The sequence below is a fragment of the Engraulis encrasicolus genome, chromosome 16 (assembly GCF_034702125.1).
Source record: "Engraulis encrasicolus isolate BLACKSEA-1 chromosome 16, IST_EnEncr_1.0, whole genome shotgun sequence".
NCBI lineage: Eukaryota > Metazoa > Chordata > Actinopteri > Clupeiformes > Engraulidae > Engraulis > Engraulis encrasicolus.
The window spans coordinates 2757022-2777701 of NC_085872.1; the positions used below are offsets into that span (position 1 = coordinate 2757022).

General features: G+C 39.5%; 1 protein-coding gene across 2 annotated transcripts in view; it reads right to left on the minus strand.

Moving 5' to 3' along the window:
- Window positions 1–20125, minus strand: part of rapgef2a (Rap guanine nucleotide exchange factor 2a) — a 46055-nt gene extending 25930 nt beyond the window's left edge. For both annotated transcript variants that reach the window (XM_063218256.1, XM_063218255.1), the window contains exon 1: window positions 19473–20125. In XM_063218256.1, coding sequence (XP_063074326.1) covers window positions 19473–19541 — 69 coding nt within the window. In that variant the 5' untranslated portion in view covers window positions 19542–20125. The remainder of the gene's footprint in view (window positions 1–19472) is intronic.
- Between the last annotated feature and the right edge of the window lie 555 nt (window positions 20126–20680).

Sequence of the window (20680 nt, forward strand, 5' to 3'; positions counted from 1 at the left end):
CATTGAACAAGGAAAAAAGCCAAAGCCTGTTCTCAGCTGTCTAATAACTACTAACTATGATCACAGTCAGTTGTCAACAGATAAAAGTCATCGTAAGTTAACGTCATCCGGCCGCGCTCATAAATATTGATGTCATTTTACTGTATAATTTTGTGTTTAGTATATTTTGTTCTAATAACACCCTCATTGTGTTACTGAAGAACTTCCTGGCAGGCAACGATTCAAAAGTGCTGATATCTCATCAAAAAATAAGGAAACAAAGAATAAGGAAACCCTAAAAAATTCCTTTACTGGGAAACACTGCTTTGCATCATCACATTACATTGACATTGAATCTATTGAACACCCACTTGAGGATAAAGACAGGATCTGATTGTAGACATGCCAATTTTACAATCACGGTTGTCAGATTGGGCAATATGAGAAGGGAGAGGATTATGTACGGAATAAAACAGCCATCTTTTATTTTTTAACTACTTTTATTTTTTAGATGCGTCCCACGCATCTCTATAAGAGGCTTTGGTGTCCGTCCGTCCGTCCGTCCGTCCGTCCGCCCTCCCGTGATGGGTTTCTGAATTGTGATTCCCTCTTGTGATTCCCTCTTGTGTCCACAAGGTGGCAGTCGCTCAGTTTTGGCCTGGAGCTCATGCGTGCAAACCAAAAGCTCTTTGCCAGTGAGAAAAACATGGCGGCACTTCCTGTTGATTTTCACATGAAAGTTTTGCTTAATTTAAAGTCCCTAAGCGACTATAAATGTTGTGGCTTCCATATATTGATGTAAAAGTGCCCCACAAAGTAATGAAGCACAACAAAGTTACTCCACATTACCATTTGACCACTCGTTTTTCTATGCTAACAGGGTAGCCAATGTAGCATTGTAAATGATCCAGGGAGAAAGGGGGAAATGTTGTGATTTCAGTCCGCCTGAGGCAACGATTTTCGTGGGGAAGATGACCTGGGGGCGTATTACAGAAACTTCCTATCTTGAAAATCTTATCTTATCTGTCTAGTTACCGCGGCAACGGCACTTTAGGACCGAATTTAGGAAAAGCGTATTACAGAACAGCGTTTCCTAAGTTGTTTTGCGCATCCTATCTTAAGTTAAGAAAGGGGTATTACAGAAGCATCCTAACTTCGAAAAATCCCAAATAATTGGTCCTAACTTTAGGACAGCCACCCAGCTGTCCTAATTCCAGTTATCCATTGATTTGTTAGCCAAAATGTAGCTGGTGTTTATCACCATTTCCCACGCTCAGCTTGCTTGCTGTTTCAGCCAGAGCTAACAGACTGTTACAGTGAAGTCTATCCGGGAAAACAACGCAATTGTGAACGGATGAAATGTTAATTAAATTAGGCTATATTGACTGACCCAAACGATGTGTGAAGTGCAGAGTTGATGATAAATATACCCGACTTCGATGTGAAGTCCAATAGGCCTATCAATGACAGCCGACCATGGGTCAAGCCAAGTCGGCTAATTGTCATTTATTTATAGCCTATACATGCGCTGGTCATACAAAGACATTTCATGAAATTACGTCTTAACTGTTTTGCGTGCATTCGCTTGGAAAAAACAAAGCATAGGGATGAAAATGTGGAAAATGGGAAACCACAATGCATTTGGTCAACTTGAAGTTGCAGGCAGCGAGAGTGACCTAATTTCGTCCTCACAGATGTTGCTGTATTATAAATCCGTTCGGTGGAACGTCACTAATAAGTGCGTTATTTAAAAGTAATGAGCTTAAAAAGTTTAGCGAAATATTTACGTCCTCTTCCTCTCTGGTTTGGTATCACGCAGACCGCGAGATGCAGCAGCAGTCAAATCTGTGTATTCTAGCTTGCGTCGCACTACTGTTGCTAGGTAGCGGTGCATTTGTTGTCAGGTAACAGACATAAAATGTAGATTGTCGATGTTTAGATCGCTACTTTAGGATTCCTAACTCAAGATAAGATAGGATTTCCAAAGATAAGATAAGAATCCTAAATTAAGTTAGGATTTGTTTCTGTAATACCAAACTGGAAAAAATCTTATCTCAAGTCAAAAGTTAAGATAGGACGACTGAAGATAGGAAGTTTTCTGTAATACGCCCCCTGCATCTCGGTGGCATTGAACCACGCCCCCGTGCCTTATTTGGCTCGCTCAGCACGTGCGTCCTCAGTCCAATCGCAATGCTTTATTTTCCCCAGACGTTTAATCGCATTTAAGTGAAAGTGCCATGTATACACATTGCAAAATAACTCTTAATCCGATCTATTTAAATCGCATTTATTAAATCGGACTTAAAAACATCATGTACACGTAGCCAATGTCTCATTGATTAGTTTATGGAACTTACGGTTTGTCTGTTACGGTCCACGAAGACAATATCCACGTGAAAACGCAAACGCCTGCAAACCACTGTTTTGACAGAAATACAGTTCACCTGTCGCCTACTCTGTTTTCTTCCCAAAGCGGCATTTAAAAGTATTCCATGAAATCCAACATCAACGTCACTTCAAATAGGTGACAGCATCATGCACACACATGAAATAACACTTCAGTGAGGGGGGGGGGACATCACTGCTCTCATATTAAAGTGAAAAGAGAATTTCACATTTTAGTTTATTTAATGTAGGCCTATGCAAAATTGCAAATAGCCTATTCATTGAAATGTTTCATTGTAATTCATTGTAATGTTTGCCTGTTTTTTATGTTTGTAATTATTTATTTTTTTAAATAAAAAATCGTGATTAAAAAAAAAAATAGCCTAACAAAAATAGAGATTTTATGTTAAAAAAAAATGTGATATGGGATGGACCGATGGCCCCCCTAAGCTAAATTCGCCTTAGGTCCCCACATTGCTAAATGTAGTGTAAGGGATTATTTTGAAAAGACAGTAACATGTAATCAGCAATGCATTACAGTTTTTCAGTAAATTGCCCAACACTGTTGAAATCCTATGGTACTTTTTCAAATCCAGGCTTATACAGTACATGGTAGGCTTATTGATAAATTGCCTTGACAGGTTATGAGGAGGCCAAGGGGGCGTTTGGGCAAAAAAGGTTCAGAACGGGCATAGACGGACGCATCTGTTGTCCGCCTGTCGGACTTGTTATTTTATACTTTTACTCTTTTTAATCTATTTTATCAACAGAGCAACACGGGACACAAATTTCCCCTTGGGGTTAAATAAAGTTCATATCTATCCATCTAACACATGACAGGCTGTTGCTTTGTGCTGAGTTTTGAGGATCTAAGGCATGTTGTTAGCAGTGATATAGCTAGTTAGGCCCAATTCACCTAAACTTTTACCAGTGTTTTGAATGCTGGTTTTACAGTATAAGAAAATGTCAAAATACAAAAACAAAATCAACTTACTATCAAATGGACCCAAATATTAATATCTGGCAACAACAGTCACACAAGTTTGAAAGGGAACGGCACACAGGCAAAATTAGAACTTGACATTGTTTTGTCCAGTCATTTTGTTCATTTGTGTAATAACTCCTTGTGACAAGGAAATATGTTACACCCCTGACTTCTTTTGTAAACGTCGTATATCCTTATCTAATTATTTAATTTCTGGAATGGAACAGGGGTCACTGGCGTAACAGTCTGTGCCCTAGCCACCGGGGCCAAAAGACCTAAGTGCTTTAGTAACTATGCTGATAATGGGGCATTTCACGCGAAATCAGACACTTTGCGACCTGACCGACACAGATTTCAATCATACTTGCTGTGCCTGTTTAGTAGCAAGGTAGCAACCCACAACCGCATTTGTGTGAATCTGACACCAATATAGGGTAGGACACTATACATTCAGCCTTGATTATATCAGTCAGTGTAAGTCACAAAAAGATGTCTAAGGTGTTGTTTGAAAGCTCTTTTCTGGCTCTACAAAGTACACACACAGCATGGAATACAACAAAATATCCATGAAAAATTTAAAATTGAATATCAAAAAAACTTGGTTTTGGCTGGTTTCTTGTCTAAACATAGCCTGTAAGGTCATAAACAACACCTGAAAATGGGGTGTTTTGGTTCTTTATTCATTTAAGAGATAATGAGACATAAAGGTTTAAATGAGTTGTAATGAAGTAGTAATAGAGTAGTGTCAGGGACAGGACTGGACTGGCCATCTGGCATAACGGGCATTTTCTCAGTGGGCCCTGCACTCTTGTGGGAAGCTAGACCATTTTGAGCATTCAGAGAAAGCAGGGTTGAAAGAATAAGCTCAGTAAAGGAATTTTCTAAATGTTCAAGCATCAAATGGTATGTTGTAGCTCTATATGATGGCAACTAGTGGCTAGCATGCGTTGAGGGATGTATGCCGAGCACTGGAGAGGTGAAACTGAACTTCCTGCATCCTCATGGGCCATCTCCATCCTTCACATTAGGGCTGGGCGGTTTTGGAAAAAATTAGCATCACGGTTTTCTTGATGAAAATTGATATCACGGTTTTCTGCACGGTTTTTTGATATGCAACGATTTCCCCCCAAATCTTAGACTTTCTGAAGAAAAGATCTCAAATTAAATGTTAAAATGAGATAAAATCATGAATTTAAATTAATCTCCATTTATATTTTATCATTTTTTCATTTCAATAATATTTTCTATAATTTATAGTTTATATTTCCCTATCCAAGAAAGTCTCAAATTAGAGAAAATGCAGCATTTTATAAAAAATAACCTAAAATCTTGACCAGGGTGCCATAGATTTTTCAAGGAAGAAGGGTTAAATGATTATAAGCAGCTGTTTTGGGCTTTTTTCCAAGACGGCCCAAAACAGCTTATTTCGTTCTACACCTGGCAACACTAATTGCTTATTTGTCGTTCTACACCTGGCAACACATCCGGCGTGTTGCGCTGCCGCTGGACTAGCGAGTAAACAACAGTGGGACAGAAACGAAACAGACTGAAGACAGACACGGAAAACAAACGGATTTTACTTGACATTGTGTGCATATTGTCTTTGAATTAAAGTCCAAATCCAACGTAGAAGGTATTTTGTCCGGTAGTTTGTGTCATATTGCGATGTGTTTCGCTCCTATTTTGCCCCCAAATCATTTCAAACAAATATAGCACTGTAGGTATCTTGTCTGCCGATTGCATTTGAAAGCTAGGCTACTTTAGCTTATAAGCAGTCTTAACAGCAGCGCGCACAACAGTTGGGATGGTAATTAAATACAGTTAAGAATCAGATAACTGTTGTAGCCTGTTAACATAGCACCACATAGAATTGCCTTTTATTTAACTTTGTGAGATCAAAGGTAGGCTAAATGAATTGAAATGTTTGTCATGATTCATCCATGCCATGTGTGTTCATCATGTTTCACTCTCACTAGCCTCTAGCGCGTAACCAATTATTTTATTAGTTCAATCAACATCTTACATTGTGGTGACATTCCCTAGTAGAACAGCAACAACAGTGGACTTAGCAGAGTTGAAATGAAGTGTCAGAGACTTATAAATTAGAAGAATCTTTGGAAGTGTGACACGGAGTATGAAGCTCACGCACATAACGTAGTAGGCTATAAACAACAACAACAAAACCGTCTCTCATCAAAAAGAGAACCTTGTGTAGTGTAAACCGAGATCACGGTTTTTAAACCGTACACCGCCCACCTCTACTTCACATATTCCGATAGACATGCTGTCATGTGATATTACTATGGCATTACCATATTATTAATAGGTGATTTGTATGATGCCATATTTTTAGTCCCATTATCTCTTAAATGAATAAAGAACCAAACACCAGCATTTCAGGTGTTGTTCATGACATTGCAAGCCATGTTTAGACAAGGAACCGGCCATATTAAAATATACGTTTTTTTTTATATTAAATTTTTAATTTGTCAATTTATGATAATTCATATTCTAAGGGTTGTTGTATTCCATGCTGTTGTGTAATTTGTAGAGTCAGAAAAGACCTTTCAAATAACACCACAGACATCTTTTTGTGACTTACACTGACTGATATAATCAAGGCTGAATGCATAGTGTCCTACCCTCATATGTAAACCTTTGCTAGTCTGTTTCTCCCTTAATATTGGTGTCAGATTCACACAAATGCAGTTCTGGGGTGCTACCTTGATACTAAACAGGCACAGCAAGTATGATTGAAATCTGTGTCGGTCGGGTCCCAAAGTGTCTGATTTCACGTGAAATGAATTTTTTTATTATTCTTTTGACCTCTTTGATTTTTATCACTTTTTAATGCATTTTGTCTTCCTATTTTTCTATTTAATTCTATTTATTGACTCAGAGGGCCTGCACAAGAGTTCCTATGTGCTTGGACTACTAGTTTATGCACAAATGGCAAATAAAGTACTTTGAACTTTGAACTTTGAAATGACCCATAATCTAGATAATAAGACAACTTTAAAGTATAGTCGTGTGTGCATTTCATGTCAAATTTTGCAACATTATAAAACCATGCAGCCCCATACTGCACGCCGTACCCCCTGAGGCACGATGTAATAGTCATTGAAAAGTTAACCATGGTACTACACTACTATGACACAGGGCACTACGACTTGGTCATTGCCATTCTGGTAACAGCTAATTTATAATGATGTGTCTTGAAATTCCACATTCCTGCAACAATGAGTTCTTTTTTAACTTGAAATCTCAACATCAAGGTCATTAATTTGGATATTGCATCATATTGCAGCTTTACAGGAAATTTCATGGGCAGTAAGTTTTAGTCCTCTGTTTCAATGCCCTAACATTTTTCCAGTTTTGGAATGATTTCTCAAGTGTTATTTAGAAAATACCAGTTGTTTGCATTAAAATGTCATTCTGAAATGGGCCTAATATCCCAATTTAATCCATGTTCAAGTGATGTAATGAAATTAAGCACAGTAGAAAGAAAATGTCTAAGGCAACCTCTTTCAAATCTCATCATACACTTCTGTACTGTACTTTCTTTCACATGAAAAGCTCACAGTAACAATGTGTTTTTTCCTACACAAATGTAGACATGTCACAATGTCAGTACATTAGATTTAGATTCATATAACTTAGTTTTACTATCTGACAGAAGTGAAAGCCCACCTGGGAAACTCCCATTGTCATTAGGAGTAGCAGTATGCAGTGCTCACTGCACACAACAAAAGTGTGCCCCAAGGGAGCAGTGTGGCAGGACTGTACTATGCTCAGGGTACCTCTGTCATGAAGGAGGGTGGGGGAGAGAACTGTTTAATTGCTCTCCCCACCAACCTGGCAGGTTGGGAGTCGAACCGGCAACCATTGGCTATAAGTCTGGCGCCCTAACCATTTACCCATGGCTGCCCATTGTAACTCTAAACATTTTTATAATGTCAGACATGTTGGTAAAACGGCAAAAAATGTGTTTTTGATGTGAGCATTGAAAGTGAGATCACTGCACATCATTACACCAAGGTTTTAGACAGAAAACTTCATTTTAAGTCATGTGGATTCTAGGTAAGCCAATGTTTCTCTGACGAGTCTAGTGCAAAATTGAAAGCTGCGTAATGCTGCTTGAGACAGGATGATGTGGCTGGCCTGATTTGGCTGAAAAATGTGGCCTCAGTGCTCTGGATCTGTTGTAGAAATAGCTTCAGAGGAAGGCAAATTGGAATGCACATGATCCCCCAAAATGTTTCTAGCATGTCTGGATGTCACATTCTTACAACTCCTCCTGTGATGAACACTCGGGAAAGCCTTTTGTACATCATCCTTTCAATGAGCTTTTTTCTTGGTTCCAAACACATGTAAGAGGGATGATAAACTACAGGACCAACAGCTAAATGTTTGTGTAGTTCCGTGGATATGGTCTATAGCTTGTCTGTTATACTGTATGCCATCCCCTATGATTTCTCTTCCTCTGAAGCATTTTTTGTACAACAGATTAGGGGTGGGAGATATGACGATATTAAATTGTGAATAGTGAAATCGAATACAAGATTGTCTCCAATCTGCCAAAGTGGACAAAAAGTATAGATCATCTTGCGGTAAGGATGTTTACTATCAGTATCAGAGTGATGTTTACTTACTTAGTGTTGATATCTTTACTTTTATTCTTTACATTATTTTTATTCTTTATTAGAGTGTCATCAGTGTGTTTACATTTTATTAATTGCAAATGGCAAAACTAAATTATTTTTCTGCCTTGAGTTAAAAAAAAAAAATCTACTCAATTAGGGGTGGGCGATATGGCAAAAATGTTGTATCACGATTTTTTAACATGAAATCTCGATTTCGATTTTTTATCACGATCTTCATTCCAAAAAATAAAAACAACAAAAAACAACTTTCATATACTTGCAATTTGTAATTTGCAGTCAATAAAATGTTAACACACTGATGATACTCTCATAAAGTGTACAATTGGAATACAATAATGTAAAGAATAAAGTGAAGACAACAACACGTGTGAGAAAACGTCACTCTGATGCTGATGATAAACGTCCTCACTGCAAGACGATCTATACGATTTCTCCACTTTGGCAGATTCGAGACGATCTTTTACTCAATATCACGATTCACGATTTAATATCGTCATATCGCCCACCCCTATACTCAATCCATTCACAGCAGACAGGCAGACATTCACTGTGGAATTAACTAACTTCCAATCCTACCTTGATGGGGAAACCAGAAATGTTAAATGTACCGTAAGCTACTGTATTACCATTTCAGTTCATTCCCATGACTTCACAAATTTTTCCTGTTGAAAATTCCAGGGAAATTTTCCAGGAATTTCAAGTTTTTAATCAAGAATTTCAGTTTTTAATGGCATTAAAATTTAACGGTGTCTACATGCACCTTCCCATGTTTTGCCCATAAACTTGTTTCTATTGGACCCATAAAAATTATGTCACAACTGTAAGCTAATGTTTATCCTTCCATGTGATCTATCATATGTTAAAAAGATGAAAATACCGAAAGAAAAAAAAGCAAAGCAAAACAAAACATAAACCAATATAATAAAACACTTTTCTAAAGGGGTGCAATTTACTTATAGCACCCATTCATTAAGTAATAACTGATCACAGACAACGCATCACCAACAACATTTGCACTCTGATAAAACACTGCTAAGGCAAAGTAGCCGGATTTGGTTCGACACAAACTTTTTTTTACCCTAATACATTTTTCTGGTGTCATAATATGAAATAGACCTAGTTAATAAATTTGTGGAACTGAGTAGGTCTTTTGTCTGAGATCTTGTTTGTAAAGTTGTGTAAAGGATTAGTGAATTGTGAATATGTCAAAACTTAAGTTATGCTGTAGCCATATTGATGTATTTCACAATATACGTATAGCCTACAGAACATGATAGACCGTTTCAACAATATTAAAGTGGTAGTTCGCTATTTTAGACATTAAGCCCTGTTTGTGTGACTTCTGGGGTGAAGTAGAGATGTTCTCATCACAATTTTGACATTTGGTGCTGAACGGAGCATTTGGGTATCCAAGACTGCAGCCCCCCCACCTTTACATTGACTCCAATAGAGCACTCAAGCAATCGATTATAAAATGGCATTAAACTTTTGTTTGAGAAGACATGGAACTCACCGTGTGGTCAGTGGTAGACAGCGATAAATTGACCCGAAAATTGCAGCGAAATATGCCTTCTAACTGTTGTTTAGCATTTGGCGGACCTATTTTTCCCCCAGACGCCGTTGAATAGTAGTAGACATCCAGCCAGTAGGTAGCGATAGTGTGTTGTTTATGTAGACATCAAGGAGCGAGGTAGAACGGCTATCTTTGAGCGGGACTGGCTGCAAAAACTACAGCTTGCATACAAACCATAGATAGTAACATAAACAAACGCACCCCCATTTCCGGTCGCGTGGAGTAATACTAGTCAAACCAATACAATCAATGAAGACGGACAATAATGAATATATCTTCTCTGGAAGCGTATTTCGCGGTGATTTTCGAGCCAACGTATCGCTGCCCACCTCTGACCACTCGGTGAGTTTCATGTCTCTGCAAACAAAAGTTTAATGCCATTTTATGATCGATTGCTTGAGTGCTTCATTGGAGTCAATGTAAAGGTGGGGGGGCTGCAGTCTTGAATACCCAAATAGAGTTCTTCAGTAACGCGGAAGCATGTAGTAGATTGTAGTCTTTAATGTTAGCATTTAAGGACTTCCTGGTTCGTATCGGCTTCCGGCCTCCATTGAGAATGAATAGGGGTCATTCCATGTCAATTCACACGCCTTCCCCACATGACCCTCTCCGATTTACCCGATATCTCACATACAGGTACCTTTTGATGTCAATTGAAAGAATACCAAGTATTAGCACGGTACGTCTAATGGTTGCGGAGATGAAGCCCTCCAAAGTTGGGGTGCCATGCCCACCTTCCAAGCCTGTGAATTGCATACAAAATGTACAAGCAGATTTTGACACCTCTGGTTTTAGTTTGAAGCAAGATACAGGCCTAAAAATCGCCATGGCCCGTCAATATGACCCTGTCTACCAGATGATGTACTTACAAATAACATGCCTTGATTATTTTTGGCTATATTAAGCCTTAAAAGCTGAATTTGTGAAAAGCGTGATGAAGAGTCTTGCCATTTTGGGGCTCCAGATCTTGGAAACTATGTATGATTTGGGAGTTATAATTGATTTTCCATCATATTTGGGAACTGTACAGTGTATTCCAAAAAAAAGTAGGGTACTCAGACTTTTAATGATGGAATAGGAGGGACTCAAAAACAGCTTTGGGACAAAATGACCTTACGGTACCCCTTACTTCAGGCCTCAAATTAACCATGTGGGCACTTGATGACTGGAACACCCTTTTAACCCCATGTAGAGTAGCACTGTATCAAACATTCAAGCTTGGAAAAACTTTGTTTTTCATAGTTCTTCATATTAATCTTGGCCTTCAAAGTATATGTTTTTGTCTATGTCTTGTCACAGTGTCTGTTTTGTCTGCTGCCATCTGCTGGTCAAAAAACGCAACAACAGTGTAATGTAAGAAAACAAAAGGGGCTGGAAAATTTTGCCCATAATTTACCAATAAAGTAGCCTAGAAATCTAGACGCCCCTAGGGGTTAAGCTCGCTAGGCTCCCAATAAAGCACTTTAATTCTACAGTATATTGCTATATATTAATTATGATTTTAACAAGCATTATGCAGAATGCTCAATCATGATTACATTTCTACCAGGACACCCCCACCTCCATGCCTGGTAGAAATGTAGTGCAGGGTGAGGCCATCTTGGGACTGGCATCATGATTGAGCATTAAGCAGTCACACTTAGGAAATTATTTAAACTATAAATATTCATCATGCTTGTTAAAATCATAATTAGTACATATCAATATACTGTATAATAATTACAGTGCTTTATTGGTTAATTATGGGCAAGATTTTCTAGCCCCTTTTGTTTTCTTACATTACGCTGTTGTTACTTTTTTAGACCAGCAGATGGCAGCAGACAAAACAGACACTGTGATAAGACATAGACAAAAACATATACTTTGAAGGCCAAGATTAATATGAAGAACTTTGAAAAACAACGTTTTTCCAAGCTTGAATGTTTGATACAGTGCTACTGCACATGGGGTTAAAAGGGCGTTCCAGTCATCAAGTGCCCACATGGTTAATTTGAGGCCTGAAGTAGAGGGTACCGTAAGGTCATTTTGTCCCAATGCTGTTTTTGAGTCCCTCCTATTTTATCTGTTAAAGTCTGAGCGCCCTACATTTTTTGGAATACACTGTACAGTTCCCAAATAAGATGGAAGATCAATTATAACTCCCAAAGCATACATAGTTTCCAAGATCTAGAACCCCAAAATGGCAAGACTCTTCAACACGTGTTTCACAAATTCAGTTTTTAAGGCTTAATATAGCCAAAAATAATCAAGGCATGCCATTTGTAAGTACATCATCTGGTAGACAGGGTCATATTGAGGGGCCATGGTGATTTTTAGGCCTGTATCTTCCTTCAAACTAAAACCAGAGGTGTCAAAATCTGCTTGTAAATTTTGTAGGCAATTCACAGGATTGAAAAGTGGGCATGGCACCCCAACTTTGGAGGGCTTCATCTCCGCAACCGTTGGACGTAGGGTGCTAATACTTGGTATTCTTTCAATTGACATCAAAAGGTACCTGTATGTGAGATATCGGGTAAATCGGAGAGGGTCACGTGGGGAGATTCTATGGAATCATGTGAATTGACATGGAATGACCCACAGGGGTAAATTTCAAATAAGCTCCGAGTGCAAGCACGCGCTTAGCGAACCCCCGCAAACTGTCGAGGGTGTTAAAAATAGGCTGTAGGTATGACATGGTTGATCATTTTGTGTCAAACTTCGACATAAATACGATGTTGCGTCCATATGCTAAACCCGGAAGCTTTTGGCGACTACAGAAGCGGCGCCTGTATCTAACGGCATGTACGTGCGGAGGGTTGTACCCATGGCAACCAAAGGAAAGTATGTAGTTCGGAAGTTTTAATGATCAGAAAGGGGTTAGCAATATTGAATTATAATCGTCATGATTTAACATGTGAATACACCAACATGATGATACGATCCGTTCCACTAATGAGAAAGGGATGCGGGGATACGCTAATGTTCGTTGTTGCCGTGCAACTTATATTTTTGCCAAACCTGAATCTCTATGGCGTTTTGCAATGTAAAAAAATCGCCATCGAACCGGTAGTCCAAACGCCGCATACAAGTTGACGTCAACGCTGAAGAGCTCTATGCTCCGTTCAGCACCAAATGTCAAAATTGTGATGAGAACATATCTACTTCACCCCAGAAGTCACACAAACAGGGCTTAATGTCTAAAATAGCGAACTACCACTTTAAGTATAACCGAATAATTGTTCAATCAGACAAAGAAGAAAGGTCAGAGGGCTTCGGCGTTCAATTTGTTTTGCGAAGGTGCTCTTTGGTTAAGTTGGACTTTACTAAGGATACAGGTTAAATATCCAAGGCACTCTTCTTCTTGGTTAAAAACCTAAAGCCCTGATGAAGGCCATTGTTGGCCGAAACATGTTGGCTATTTTAAACAGTTCCACTATGAACTAGCTACACATTAAGCTTTTTAACCAAGAAGAAGAGTGCCTTGGATATTTTTTCATAACCTGGATCCTAATAGTTCCTAATCACTTTTTGACAAGTAAATATTTCTCTCAGTTTGGTGACAACCTGTCCTGGGGCTTTACCATGTGTAAACTGGACTGTACTGCCCTGTACTGAACAAAAGAGGTCCGAAGACACAATCTAGTGTAGTGTAGCCCAAATACTGCACACTCATTGTGCATTCATGTGCTCAGAGAAGTAGATATTATCCAGTCTCAAAAACTTGTATAACATTTTTCAACATGTTTTCCAGTGGATAATATCACAAGGGTTCATGTGTCCTTCCCATGTTGGCGTTTGGTATTACCATAATTCCCAGAGCACATGAATGAACGGTCAGTCTCAAGGATGACGTTTTATCCTCTACCCAGACGCATTTAACAAACAAATGGATGCAAGCTTGTTTCTTTGCGTTAGTGCAGTGCTCATTCAAAATTATCATATTTTAATGCATTAAACAGATCTATCACACACTATGAAAAGCAAGAATTAACAACAATAAAAATGGCCCCAGACTCATCAAACATAATACAGGGTTCCCACATGATGACATGATTTTCCCTGACCATAAAACAACATGTCCACGACAAGCAGATGCCCAACATATTAACTGGATTTCCAATTTACCATTGTCAGTCATCCCTCTTGGAATCTGCATTTACTGGGCACATTGGCCAGTACTGAAACGCTTCTTGAAGATTTTGCGCTTTTAACCTTGCACATTTTAGGGAGATACAAGGAGACACTGTGGATTTTGCTACTGTACTGTTGTTAACACAATTCCATGATAGTCCTTGACTATACATGAAAATAACGTCAAATTCCATTTCTTTCCATGGCTAGAAACACCTCTAATGAATGTAAATGATATTCCAGGAATGCCATGATCAGTGGGAAGGAACCCTGATAGAAACATCATTTTGATACTCGATTCCGATAACTGCTTACAAAATGATGACTTAAGTGATCAATGCAAAAGCACATAGTAATGCCTGTAGCTTCACACTGGACTGAAGGGAGGTTCTTGCATGTGACTATAGGTCTACTGTAGGCCTATTCCTTTGAACTGATGACAACTTGCTCTTAAACACAGATGCTATAAATAGACTGCATGTCACTTCTGTTTACCTGATGGCAACTGATGCAAGTTTCTACACTGTGCAGTACAACACCAGAGTCTTCGTCTACACAACCGATATTTAAAAAAAAAAATGCCAACACACGTTTGCCAACACTCCCTATCTGTCTCTCTGACAGCCAGTTCAGCAGATGGGCCCCTGAATTTCCCACCTCTCCTCACACGTGTCACACAAACACACATTCACACCCACTTACACCCAGGCACGCATTCTCTCACACACGCGCAGGCGCATGCACATGCACATGCACAGGCACACATACACACTTAAAGCAGTCCAGTACACAGTATCCAGGCCACCCTGTACAGACCACTGATCAATAAATGCCTGCGGGTGATCCATATCTACCCATTTGATCTAGTTGTGCCTCCACTCCACAGAGTATCTATAACAGTAACTACGTAATGAGTCTACACCTTTTAAAGCAACAAAGTTAACCTCTAAGTGAACCTCACTATTGAAGATGTAGAAAACAAATAAAATAAAATAAAACAAAGGGAACTATTTATAAATCTTTTGGGCTTAAATTTTGTCTTCGGATATATGACCAGTGTCAGTGAATTGTGTCCCAGGGGTAAATGTGGAAAACTGACCGACAAATAGAGTTTGTTGTGAAAAAATCAGCACATTGCTGTTGTTCTACAGTTAAAACATGCATCATGCAGATTATATATTGCTGTGGCATACAGTCATTTTGAGTAATTACGTCACAAGTCCATTTACAGTCTTGCAATAATTGAAAATGAATAGTAGCTATGACTATTGTATAATATATCATATTAATGAATTGCACATATTTATTATCATGAGACAAGATCATTTCTGAGCTATTTCACACATATGGTGCAGTCACAGAATTGAAACTAAAAAAAGGCCATGTAGTTCTTTATTCAACTCTTGCTGAGCAATGGAAAATAGAGGCCAAACCACTGTTCCGCTAGCTATTGCTTTTTTTTTACAACTGAAACTAAATGTTGAAGTGTAATGCAGGGGAAGATGCAATGCAAACCACAGTATACAGAAAGAGGCAAAGGCGCTAACTTCAGCTCAGCATTAGGGGGTCAAAATACTAAACACAGCAGATCCTGGCATCACATTACACGGTCTATCCTTCATTAATAACACTGGCTTCCTATCCAATCATGAATCCAGTTCAAAATTCTCCTCCTCGTCTACAAGGCCCAGCACAACCTTGCACCCACCTACATCACAAGTCTTCTCAAAGACCAGTCACACCCAGGATATGGACTATTTAAAAAACTGAGATCTGGAAGGCGACTGTGCTGTCACAGAGCTAGAACTGAGAGACTGAGAAAGAGCTTTTTTCCTCATGCCATTTGCTTACTGAATTCCTCCTAATTACTTTGATTGAACACACACACACACACACACACACACACACACACACACACACACACACACACACACCTTTTATTTTTATTTTTTATTTTATTTCTTCTTCACCCTTCTTCTGCACACTTGTTTTGCAACGGCCATGCATTTCATTACAAGTGACACGAAAGTGTCTCTATGTACATGACAAATAAATATCCTTGAATCCTTGAATCTTTGAATCCTCACCCCATACAATCCCACTCGCACACTACGCTCCACTGACACTCCTCCTTACCACCCCCTCCACATACCTGTGCAACATGGGCGACAGGGCATTCAGTGTTGTTGGTCCAAAGCTATGGAACGCACTCCCGCTGTCAATTCGTCAAGGTTCTACACTTTCCGCTTTTACATCCAAGCTGAAGACGCACCTCTTCACTATAGCATATTCATCACACCACTGACATGTACCTCCACTTCCTTTAATTATTACTTTAACATCATTTCATTCTATATATTCTACTTTATTCTTGATTAACTATTTTATTATATTTTATATTTTAAACATTCTCCTATTTTTAGTTCTGATGCATAAATTCATTGATGCTTTTTCATTACTTTTTTCTACTGTTATTTCTCTGTTTTAATGTAAAGTGACCCTTGGGTATCTTGAAAGGTGCTTAAAATAAAATGTATTATTATTACAATTGTATAATGTTGTACTGACTGAAGTGTGTGCACAAGCAAATAGAAGACAACAATCAACATTTTCATTTTTAATGGGGTGTTTTTGCCCCTCCACCAATCTTTGGGGGGGTCAAAAAGGTCCGTGCCCCCCGAATTTGGCAACTGTGGATATACACGTAGATATGTCAACTTGTGATAAACCTCTGTCAATAATGACTGCGTAACCTCCTAACACATTCTGTGCCACCAGTAGAATGGTGTACTAAAAATCGCCAAGACAAGACAGCCATAGTACTACTAATGCAACTCTACAGTGTCTTCAGTAACGCATTATGACTTGTTCATTACCATTCAGGTAACAGTAAACATGCCCTTGTCTTAAGACAGCGCTGGTTCCTTTTTTACATAAGTCAGAGAAAAATACAAGGACAATCTCCTACATGCACTGACTCAGTGAGAGAGAGAGAGAGAGAGAGAGAGAGAGAGAGAGAGAGAGAGAGAGAGAGAGAGAGAGAGAGAGAGAGAGAGAGAGAGAGAGATAGTCAATTGGTTGTGCTCCAATGTGACATTGAAAATAACAGAGAAGACAAAATGCAAAATGCAGTGTTATCAAATTTAAAAGGAAGATAGAGAAAGCGAAAGGAATAATCAGAGAGACAAAGGGTATGGAAGACATATGAAAAGACCCACATGACTACTGCTCAAGGCTATATTAAGAAGCGAGACATATTTGAACAGCAGTTGGGAAGCAGAGGCACCAACGTGTTGCAAACACCTCAGAGCATTTCTAAATGATCTAACCATTTATCTGCCAAAGTTTATCCTTTGAAGTAGACTAAACAAGAACGAATGTAAGATGGGTTTCATGACACTTCTGTCCCCGCAGCACTTTCATGTCCTCACGCAGTCTCTCTCTCAGCACACTTTCTCAGAGGCCCCTCTGGCCACAGCCCTCCCCTTCTACCCATGGCTGCCTGTGGTATCGGGGGTGTCTCTGGTTTGTCTGCTTCAGCATTTCCTTAAATACATCCAAAAGACTTGTGACTTTTTTTTAAATTAAAGGATAACTTCTGCCAATTTCAATATGCTGTTGTGTTGTATTGCTCACGCTACCCTTGACTTGTCAGTACCCGGTGGTGATGCTGCATTTTTCGACTCAGCCCTTTCCGAGATCTGAGCTATTCTATTAGGGGCAGACTTTGTTTACATTAAAAACTTTTTTTAACATAGGCCTACTCCAAGTATTATCGCTGTTTGTGAGTTGTCTGCAGATGTTGCATAACCTCTTGGATGTTACTGGGAATAAATCAAAATGTTTTTTTTTTTTTTAAATGTAAACAAAGCCTGCCCCCAATACAATGACCAGGATCTCGGAAAAGGCTGAAGAAAAAAAAAATCTCAGGTACAGACAAGTCCGGACTCCAGGGTAGTGTGAGCATTACAACTGCATGTCGAAATTGGCAGTTATCCTTTAAGAAAATCTGCATGTGACTAGGGTGAATTCTCTTGGAAGTCTTCCTGACCAGGCCTCCACCTCCATATCTTCAGAACATCTCCTTCCCTAGCACCTTCCTGTTGCTCTCCCAGTGATAGCCACGCCAGGCCAGGAGTCTGACGGAAATCCTCTCAACTGGCTAGTGCACAAAAATACACAGCACAATGCAAAACTCTCTCTCTCTCTCTCTCTCTCTCTCTCTCTCTCTCTCTCTCTCTCTCTCTCTCTCTCTCTCTCTCTCTCTCTCTCTCTCTCTCCCTCTCTCTCTCAAAGCTGTTCTAAGCCTTTGTGTGGGTTTCCGTTCTCACTGAGCTGCACTCATTACGTCTGCAGTCATAAACAACATGCATCCTGCCAGGCATGTCTGTGTAAAATAGAAAAAGATCATGGCGATAACGTGGTGGGGACCAAACAAGAGCTTGATTGTATAGCACCAGGTACATCATTCCACCGTCTGATTTTGTTCCTTCACTTGCAGCACTGCACAATTCAAATTTTACACTAACCTGACACAGATGCTATTTAACAGTTAAAGTAGATCTCCTGAGCTGTAATATTGTACCCTAATGGAATCAAACTGAATGTTTGAAATCCCTGATATCAGACTTTTTGGTGAACAGCTGTGCAACATGTCCTTTGAAAGACAAATAGTGACAGGACTATGTTGAGGTAAAAGGCGGTTTCGTCCAGGGGGTCAAGTGTGACTGAGTCACCAGGGGCCCATGTATAGGCTATAGGGGGCACACACACAGTCCGATTTATGAAAACATGTGGCTGGGGGGGCATTGGAGCTGATTGTACATAGGGTCCAAAATGTGTTGCTACGCTCCTGGTAAAAGGTTCATGTCTATGAATGCCATGGTTTAAAATACCTCTTGATAACAGAACAACCAGACCCATATTCACTTTCATCAAGCTATGCAAGCCTGTTAAGTAGTCTACACCCTTGGTGCCCTTGATAACGAATGGCATGCCATGTACAATCAACTATGAGATGAAGATTTCCACCTAATGACACTGCAGATCCAACGTTCAACAAAATTGCAAAACAAAACAAATTTGTGAACCTAAAAAACGTTTGGAGGGCAATGGCATGCAATGAGTTTGAGTAGCTCACTAAACCTCATCTCACACACCTGCGCTCAAGTCAATGGGCAATACATGATGGAGGGGCACAGCAGATTGTAACCTTCTGTCAGAGGGCACAGTGATCAATTGCAGAGTACGTTTGTTGTGCTTCAGTTTTTTTTTTTTTAAATAATGACGAGTCATTGTTATTGTCACTTAAAACGCCTAATCACCACAACACAAGTCAAAGATGGGATATGGGCAGCTGGAATTGTACACTACCAAACTAGTAATGACGCAAAACTAGGCTACACAGTAAAGAGTAAATTGGGGTAAAGCGGTCAGACACTGCATAGGCTACAAAGTTACCATTACTAAAAGGGTCAATGTGGCTGCTCCATGTTTCAGTATTCAGATGCATAGATTAACAACATGTATAAAGGCCTCTCACATACAGTATTTATATTTATTTACATATATTTATATATACTTTATATAGAGATAGATAGATATACAATAGAAAGATATATTATTATTGTTGTTGTTGTTGTTGTAAATATACTACACACACACACACACACACACACACACACACACACACGAGTTGAGGAATAAACATCATGGTGCTACTTAATAGCCTAGCCTAATATGAGGGGTTGTTCGTAAAATTAAGTTTATTCTTTACCTGTTGCGTCCTCTCCGGTGGGATTTTCATTACTGCATGGCGAAAACTATTGTCCACAAAAGATGCCATGGTATTACTCAAAAATGATTGGACTTAGAGACAGACTTGAATATGAAAAACGTCCCTCGAGACGTTACTCCGTCTTTTAAACTTCCCCACTTTCATTTGCGAACTCAAATTCCCGACAGATTTCCAGGCCACTTTCGCGACCACGGTCTGGATTGACTCCCACTTTCCGCGATAGTAGAAATGTAAGGGCTTTCCACAACTCTGCTCTCCGTCGAAAGTTTACAAGTAGTCCAGTTCGCGAGGCGCTTCAAAGAACTTGGAACTCCAAGATGATACAATGTAACAAAATCAGTAAATTCTCTTCGTAGCTGTTCTGCCTTGTTAGCTGGCTAACAGGCTAGTACTCCCATCGTCCTACAGTATTGCAAGTCCAAGCTGCTGAGGTATTGGAAACAAAATCCACGGCGTGACGACAATCCATTGGAGGGCATAATTTGTTTTTCAGCCAGAACCAGGCTTACTCATAACAGTTTTGAAACTGTGAACAGTGGCAACTGCCCGTAAATGTGGATCAGTCGCAAAAGTGTCCCGATAACTTAGTTTGGTAATCCACACAGGCTACCCCCTTAACGCGTCCATGGTGACTATCGGGAGGGGCGAGGTGATTCATGAAACGGAAAGAGAGGGAGGAGAACTACTGAAATAACAAAGGCCAAACTATGAGCCAAGTAGGCCTACTCAGCCCTCTGTCTCCCCCTTTTGGTGACCCGTGCCGGAAAGGTGCGAATAGATTGAAACCAACTAGGGGACATGAGAACATTCCACATTTCTAACAAAGGATATACTTTGTTGCATTTTGGTTAGGCCTACGTTTTTTTTTTTCTTAATCGCCACTTAAATGCACACATAAGCGCGCGAGCGCGCACACACCCTTCTCTTACCCAGCTGCACACATGGAACACCAGACCGACAGAAAGTATGAGCACACACTTACAGAAACATCAACCTCTTGTTCTGTACGTCTGTTGGTTATCTTGTGTTAACTTATATCATGATCATTATTTTGATTCTCATATGGCATTACATGTTGGTCTATTTTTTGTTGAATTGTACATGTTTTTTTCTTTTTGTTTACCCTGTCTATAAAGACTATATATACAGTGCCTCCCAAAAGTCTACACACCCCTGTTCAAATTCCA